The 8392-nt window shown below is 36.0% G+C and overlaps 2 protein-coding genes and 1 long non-coding RNA gene across 3 annotated transcripts in view; 1 reads left to right on the top strand and 2 right to left on the bottom strand.

Annotated features, from left to right (window-relative positions):
• Positions 1 to 5429, bottom strand: part of LOC106102150 (CD109 antigen) — a 21234-nt gene extending 15805 nt beyond the window's left edge. The window contains exons 1-6 of the mRNA XM_013281560.1: positions 5165 to 5429; positions 2493 to 2875; positions 2210 to 2390; positions 1464 to 1635; positions 1053 to 1165; positions 334 to 502 (exon numbers count right to left, since the gene is read on the bottom strand). Coding sequence (XP_013137014.1) covers positions 334 to 502; positions 1053 to 1165; positions 1464 to 1635; positions 2210 to 2390; positions 2493 to 2854 — 997 coding nt within the window. The 5' untranslated portion in view covers positions 2855 to 2875; positions 5165 to 5429. The remainder of the gene's footprint in view (positions 1 to 333; positions 503 to 1052; positions 1166 to 1463; positions 1636 to 2209; positions 2391 to 2492; positions 2876 to 5164) is intronic.
• A 489-nt stretch (positions 5430 to 5918) lies between these two features.
• On the top strand, positions 5919 to 7799 carry LOC106102498. The gene is made up of 2 exons (XR_001225575.1): positions 5919 to 6047; positions 6477 to 7799. It is a non-coding gene; the product is annotated as an uncharacterized LOC106102498 (long non-coding RNA).
• LOC106102497 (CCHC-type zinc finger protein CG3800) overlaps positions 7593 to 8392 on the bottom strand; it is a gene marked incomplete in the record, with an annotated part of 4836 nt that continues 4036 nt past the window's right edge. The window contains 1 exon segment of the mRNA XM_013281995.1: positions 7593 to 8392. Coding sequence (XP_013137449.1) covers positions 8186 to 8392 — 207 coding nt within the window.

Raw genomic sequence — 8392 nt, 5'->3', positions numbered from 1 at the left:
CGGTGCGCCGACGTATGTAAGATAAGGTATGGGAGATGATCAAAAAACAGTACAGTCAGATGCATCAGATGCATGTATACATTTACAAAAAAAAATGGTTTCAATAGTATGTATTCAAGGTTCGAAGCATACACGGATAGATAAATCCATACTATTCAAAAGAAAATCGGTACCGCACCGGAGTAGCGGCGCAACACTAGATTATTGTCGTACATGTCTCATCCCTATGACATCTGTCAATGTCAGGCAGTCAGCAAAAGTATTCTGCACGTCAAACCAGGCGGTGATCGGTAGACTAAGCATCGTTATACGTATTTATGCAACTGACTGTACACTGAAAAGACTTATAAAAGACATTTACCTCGTATCTGGTCTGGTAATACTCTTCTACCAAGAAGTGCGCGAGCTCTGTCTGGCCGAGCGCCTCAACGCGTACTGCCCACTCTCCATATTGCGGTTGATCCGACATCTGATACTGCAGGCTCACCGTGCCGAAGTTACTCTGCAACATTTGTCAATATGAACAGCCATATGTACTATCATTGTTCTGACAAAGGATGCCTATTCCCTATTTTATATGTCGGACAGCAGATGGAAATTGAATATATTGTATGTCTTCAATAGACAAGGACAGAGACAAGGATTATTTGCCGTCGATCCCAACCTCCCCTTTCTGTCATCTAATTAGAGAAATAGTTTAGCTTAGTAGTCAATAACTAAAATTGACCTCTCTGCTTACTTTTAGCAATAAAACGTTAAATACCACATGAATATTGTTACAAGACCTATCCTACTCCATTATGTACTTGTGTAACATGAGAGTTTAATTTCACTATTGTCTTGGTCAAAGAACACTTACTGCACAGACTACACAGAAAGATTCTATAACTCAATCACAATAGATGCTTACAATAATTATAAGCATTGTTATATTTGCCTAGACCTGACTGAGGGTTAATAAAAATTGTTCCATATTCTCATTTAAGTTGATTGAACCTAATACTTATTACTATTAAAGTTTGACTTAAGTTTAGTTAGACATAAAAACTAACCTGTCTTGAGAGCCATCTCTTCATAATCCTACCACTAGGGTCCAAGATATAAACGTCGATGGCACGACCAAATGCTTTCAGTTCGGTGTTGATTGGTATTATGCGGAATTTCACTGTAAAACATACAAAATTATTAATTACATATATGGAACAATCCAAATTAGCAAGCAGAGACATATGTTTTTTTTTATATATTGTTGCCTGCCTTTTATTGACGGAGGACATGCAAATAGTTTCCCCTTCCTATGCATCTCCACTTTTCCTTCCCATCCTTCCCTCTTAAGAAAAGGGTTGAAAGGGAAAGGGATTAAAATAGTTTCCGATATAGAGCTAAACATCGTAAAGAAATTTGACAGACACATTTGCTTCACTTTATATTAACAAAATAAAATACTTTTACTTGTTACATACCAGTCTGTCCCTGTTTGTAGACAGGTTTGTCCATCTGTATGAATATGGTCATGAATCTGTTCGAGAACGTGAGCTGGGTCTCGTTGACGAATGCGCGCCCGCCGAACGGGTCGTCTAAATACAACCCTTCCACACGCAGTTTGTAGTCACCGCCCACTGATGTTGCTGGCACCTAAGACATGTCACTTAACTAAGTTGTATGATAACTTAATGGAGGAACAAATTTATTTTTCTTTGTCAATAAATACAAATGTTTCTTAATAGATTAGATTTAATTCTTTTATTTTAAGTACTGATATATTAACAAAAAGACTATTAAAACTTGACTCTCACATTCAGAAATATAAAAATTGTTAAGAAAACTCCCTAATGTATATTTCTCATACTAAATCTAAACTTAGCGTCTTCCTTAAATAACAATTAACAACCAAATATTAACCACCAAATATTAACAACCAAATAACGCTATCGTGTTATAAGTTTTCCACAAATACGAAACTTCAAACACGATTTATTTGTCCGTATGTCGCGACGGGTCATTGTGCATGCCCGGTCAGTCACGAGACCGTTGTCATTGGTCATTGTTAGCGATCGAGAACGGAGGCCGACGCCCGACATCAATCATAATTTGATGTGTGTATTATTGCAGGAATATGGTTACGTTTTGTTATTTTCACATCTGACACCAATAACTTCTTAATAAATGTCATTTTGTAAAACGATAGACATTTGATGTAAATATTTACCCTCATGTTAAGTGTCTCCGGCACTCCTTCTTTGACCTTCTCGATGACGTCAGCAATCTCAACGCCATTGCGCGAGATGGAGGCGCGGATGGTCATCTGTAGACGCGCGCGCAGGATGTTGGCAGAGATCTTGTATATCTGTCCCGGCCGTACCATACGGGACGCCACTATGAAGTATGTACTGAAAATTACGTGACAATTAGTCTCAAACGTCGCATAGGCTGATTTCCAAGTAATAAAAAAAACTTCCAAGGTTTATTTGTGATGAAAATAAAACACTCACGCTTCATTTATAATGACGCTGTCATGTTCTAATTCTGAACTCTTGAATGAAGGGTTGTAACTCCTGCTGGAGTCCCAGCTGGGTTTCGGCGTGTTATCGACGCCGTATGGGTTCTGATACGTCTGATCATTACGGTTGTCGTACTGCCCGTACTGGTTCCGGTTCGGTTCGAACTGATTTATGTCGTACTGATTACGATTCGGTACTCTCCGGTTTGGGTCGTACGGGTTGTCGTACTGGTTGTTGTAGTAATCATTTGTAGGGTTCTGAACATCTGGATTGTATGTTGGCGTGGCATAGTCCTGACCCGTGCATATATTTGTAGCTAATATAAGGGTCAGGTATAAACCTATGTGAGTCATTGTTCACTCTTTTAGGGCTACCTGTAACAAGAATTAAATTTAAATTAAAGTCGTTTGTATCCCGAGTTACGTCGCTTTTAGGAAATGAATTCTGCACAAAATTTTAAACTTAGAAATGTGTTCCATTTCGATACGACAATGTAAAAGCTTATTTTTCTTACATAGAAATCCGACAGGCATTCACTAAGGAAACCTATTTTCCATACTCTATTGGATTAAGGATATTACACGCCACTGGACGCAACTCTCTTATAGCTTGACCTGTATAATGGTAAAAATCGGGGTAATTCAATACCTTTAAATTGTCTTTTACCATACGACATAAGCTATCGTTGCGTCTATTGGTTAATGATCATAAATTCTTAATTAATGGAAAATTTTCATAAATTATCTCGAAATGTTTCAAATATCTTTTCTGTTATCGTGGAGACTCATTTAACGATCTGTTATAAACAAAATGTATATTCACACGAGTTTGTAACCTAATTTCAAGCTTATCTAAGATATAAACCATCAGAATGCCTACGAACCGGTCAGTCGACATATGGAAACATAATACACGCGGAGTGCTGCAGTTTAACATTTAGTGCTTCTTTTCACTAGCACGGCTAACCGCGCAAAATCCTTCGGCTACTTTTTTAACAACTTTCTTATATCTCTATGGTCCAGTGTAATCGGGAGGGATAGCAGTGTCCTTCCCTCGCATCCTCCTATGCTCCACACACCTTAAATTGTGTTCTGAACAGCGACTCGCGAGAAGTTAACAATCGACATATTTGAAAAAAATAATAAACTGTACTGTTCCACTGACGCTGCTATTATTAGTGTGCAGATAGTCACCAGTGTAAAATACGCCTTACATAGTCTGATCGCAACGGAATCCTGGCCTAAATTTCTCTGGACACATCTATTTCTATTTGCTTAAAGCATAAGCGATACGTGCAGTCCCAATCCCATTTTGGCTTTCTGGTAACATTGCTAATTTCTGCTAGGCAACAACTCTGCAAAGTCCTGCTATCTTTTTCACTGATTATGTGATCTTCAACGATCACATACCAGCTCCTTGTTGCCATGGTGGTTCGCGTAAACAATAGTATGCAATGCTTCTGCAAAGGCAGATGTCAATGGGCAAGGATCATTTTTCCATTTCTGACAAATTCAAGTGACTCCAATCTTGTTTGCTACCATTAACATTAAAAAATCTACTCTCCTACTTATAGACTATATGGCAACAGCTAAAATGCCTACATTTCAAGATCACCAATTTTAATTAATTTATGTACATCTTTTATATTAAAAAAAACTACAAGATTTTGAAAATAGAAACAGTGCAGTGTAGAGTGCAGCAACTCTACTAAAAATAAACACTCATTTGGGTTAAGTAACTGGCAGCTAGTCAGGATTGATGGGCCAGTGTTTAATCTATTTTTAAAATGTTTAACTATGAAGTGAAAACTAGAGTGTAAATATTAGTAGAAACTATTAAATGACTGCCTTATTACACAATTTTAAAATGAAATAAAAATGTTCTATGTCTTTTCAGCCTTTCGAGTTTATAATGTAAAATCATGAAAAATAATTGTTGCCAGGTCAAGGCCCTGCTAGTTACTCCTGGTTTTTTTCTTTTGTAGAAAGGTTAATATTCTACTTTTATATATGTATACTTACAACTTGAAAAGCAATGTTTTATGTTTGACCTAATGTGTTACAAAACCACAAATCTGGTTATTATAAAGACAATTCATAAGGTGTCCCATAAAGGTTTATAGCTTTAAAAAGTAAAGTAAATAAAAATGTCTTCAAGAACCAATACAATGTCCATACATTATCAGTCATATTGTGCAATATTTATTAGTATAAACTATAAATGAATGAATTTGATATATTAGAATCTTATGGGATTACATTTAAAAGATACAAATCTAAGAGATCAATCAAGAGTGCAAATATTGTCCAAATCAGAAAGAATTTATTGATTGTGTTGTTCATTGATTTACTCTTTTTGTCTCTTGTTAAAACATGCCGGCATTTTAAAATATAACATGTCAAAAGTTAACTTTCGAGCATATAAACCTTTGTAAAGGCACAGTTATAATTTAACGCGCACTTAAATTATTATAGCGATAAATTATGTTAAACAAGTTTCGAATGAAGATCGTTAAGGAACGTAAACAATGCGGAATTGATCAAAGATTGGAGAAAATTATAAATACATAAGCAAATATAATGCAGCTTGCACTGCTTAACTATATCGTAGAAATTGAACATTTACATATAACGTTTTTTTTAATAAAATCATAAATACTTAACCTGAAGTTAACGCCCATGGAAACGCCTGGCTTTTTGAACACTCAACGTTAAAATACAACGCCTCACTTCACTGGCACGCTGTAGTAAAATTATTTATTTAAATAAACTATTATTATTTTGTTGTTTGTATTACATTGAAATTGTTATTTAAACCAAACAAAATTGTTACACGGTGTCATTACTCACTTCATTTATGAAAGATGCCAAAAGATGCAAGAAAGTAAACTCGCGCAAGCGCACCGCACCACGCCCGTCCAGATTAAAAACCGACAACCGTCAAACTCAAGCTCAAACTTAATCGGTAAGAAATTACCATGGACGTAATAAGTACTACGTACAACAGAAGTGTGTTCTTTTTGTACATCTTGCTGTTAAAATAAAGAAAATAAAACCTTATCCCAAGGGCATAAGAGTTTTGTTGCACGCAAAATGAAATTGAAATCGAGTGAGAGGGCTACAAGTGTCCGATATTTCCCTTTCTAACTACGACCTTGTTGCCAGATATCAATCCTTTCGTTGTTTGTATAAAAATAGGGAATTGATGTAATGTAATGCAGTAAAAATATTTACTTTTAAAATGTTTCTAAATATTAGTAATAATTTATTATCGACATATTAAAGCAATATTATTTGTTGCTACGGGTAAAACCTTTTTAACATAAAAGTTGTGTGATTGACATAGTGTTTTCTTTTATTTCTTTGAAATTCCGACACCTGAACTGGCAGCCCGATACCCGATATGACATCCCGACTCGGCTGTTAATGGCGGAGTCTCTATTGATTTCGTCTTTTTTTTAATAATTCTGGTTAAAATGGGAAGAATTTGTGTTGTGGAGGCTTACCGTAGCGAGTATTATTCTGATTGTGGTTTATATTTTCACAGGTAAAAGTTTTAAACATAATTTGTTGGTGAAGAATTACGGTGACCATGCATGACTATCCAATTCTAGTTCAAGAACAAATAACTTAAACACTTATGCATTTATTTCTTCCTTTCTCTATTAAAACATCTTAAAAGATCAGGAATAAGATAGATTTGTGGCATAAACTTCACAAGACTCATTTAGCAATGTCAATTATTTAAAGTATTATTCAGTATTTTCTTGCAACACAACTGACTGGTTCTATCAGCACTGGTAGCACAAAGTTAAAAAAAAAGTTCAAATTTTTAATGCAAATAAAAATCTAAAATTTGCTATTGAGTTACTCGGAAAGCTTTTCTATCGTATCTTTCATATTCCAGTAAGCGGTTCTACCTGGAAGATTACACTTCATGGTTTTTCATATTGTCTTTAAACGTAGTTTTTTACAGGTACTTACTATTCAAAATGCAGAATCCAGGACAATGATGCTCGGCGGTGAAGAAAATTCCTCTAAATGTTTGAATTGGGTTGATTTTATGTAAATCCTACCACTTATATCCATCACATTTTTTATATAGTCTGTAGGTAATGTAATGGCTCTACTCCCCTCGTTGCCCAAAACTCAGATGCTATAGCAATGGCTATACATTTTTTTTGCATGTGTTACACTGAAAATTTGGCCAAATTGCCACAGTTGGAAGGAGGGTTTTTAGGAAGGTTTGTGGAAAGGTCCAGTTTTCCTTTAGGAAGTCCTCCTATTTCCTAGATGTTTTTTTTTTACCAAAAGACAAACCATGATCAGAACAATGTGTTAAACCAAAGTATAAATATTATCTCCATTTTATGCATGATCACCGAAAATATTTGATGACATGTTTAGTGTTCATAAATTTATTTTTTAGATGAGCTGCTTGACTGGTGTTATTCGTAATTGGTATTTTAGTGTAAGGCATAAAGTGCTGTTTATCTTTATGGCCAAAGTTGCTCAGTAAACAAAAGTATAACTGTATGTTTTGATGCAATTAGTATATATAATTTTTAATTTTACAAAATCACACGTCATTCAGGAAAGGAACAAAGAATTATAAAGGCATTTTTATTGTACTTGTCTTGCATTCAAGACATAAGAACTTACATATTAAATTTTAACAATAAGGAGACTTTAAATCCATTAATAAGAGTTACAACATGGTTTTATAAATTTATGTTAAATTCTATGTACCAATGACGTGAAATTTTAATACATTATGTTTAATATTCAAAAGCCTCATGAATATTTAATCAACTTAACAATTTTCCTAAATTATGAAATCTATTGTGATCCTTACATTAATGAAACAAAATACACGCTATTAAGTATGGAATTGGTTATAGGGCATTTATCAAATCGAGAGAGGCTTTTCATATCAAGTCCTATATCTTACACATACAGAAAATAATGTAAACTAAATAATAATATTCTGAAGGGGTTGCGAAAATAATAAATGTAGGACTTGGATCAAGTTCACCAATATATACATACATAAATACAATAAAGATTCAGGGCATTATGGAAAGTTTTAAAAAATAAGGCAATATTGTTTATTATCTCCCATTGCAAGCTGTTTTACATTCAACATAGACACATTCAACAGGGATAACAAAATAAAAAATATTGTGATTGATGAAATTCTAATTAACCACTGAATTCTCGACAAGTTAGCAGGACTTCATAAACAAAGGAATAGATCGGAAAAAACAAAATGATGTGTTGCGGTGACGGGCGAGGGATAGTCACGGTCTAGCGTGCTACTGCAGAACAAGGGGTCGACTCCGCCGTCCAGGCCTCCACTCCACTCCTCATTGAAAACGCATGGTACGCCAGCATCATCCAATTTATCTCTTTTTTGTCAAATAAATCTGTACAAAATATATTAAATATATACTCTGTAATGCTAAAAACTGTAACTCTACCCTCATCAATAGTTCAATCACGATTATTAAATGATTTAAAAAACACAACTCGTTCACGTGCAAGAACAAACATCTAACGTATCGGCGGGCGACGTATGTACAAGTGGCTCTCTCAGTCTCGTCACGGGGCCGCGTGCGTGGTACAAGTGTGTGGGTGTCGGGATCCTTTGCTTAGAGTCCGAGTGCGGTGCGGCGGAGCGGCGCGCTAGTTGCGCTCCGACTCGTCGCAGTCGCGCGAGATGTGGCCGGGCTTGCCGCACACGTAGCACGTCTTGGTGCCGTCGGGGCAGTTGCGCGAGATGTGTCCCGCCTTGTTGCACGTGTAGCACGTCTGGCCCGAGCTGTCGCGCCCGCCCTCCGGGCAGTTGCGCGCGATGTGCCCCGTCTTGTTGCAGTTGTAGCACGACGGCTC

Source organism: Papilio polytes, unplaced genomic scaffold, assembly GCF_000836215.1.
Source record: "Papilio polytes unplaced genomic scaffold, Ppol_1.0 DF823923.1, whole genome shotgun sequence".
Taxonomy (NCBI): domain Eukaryota; kingdom Metazoa; phylum Arthropoda; class Insecta; order Lepidoptera; family Papilionidae; genus Papilio; species Papilio polytes.
Note: the sequence above shows the minus strand (reverse complement) of the source record. Positions and strands in the feature narration are given on the sequence as shown.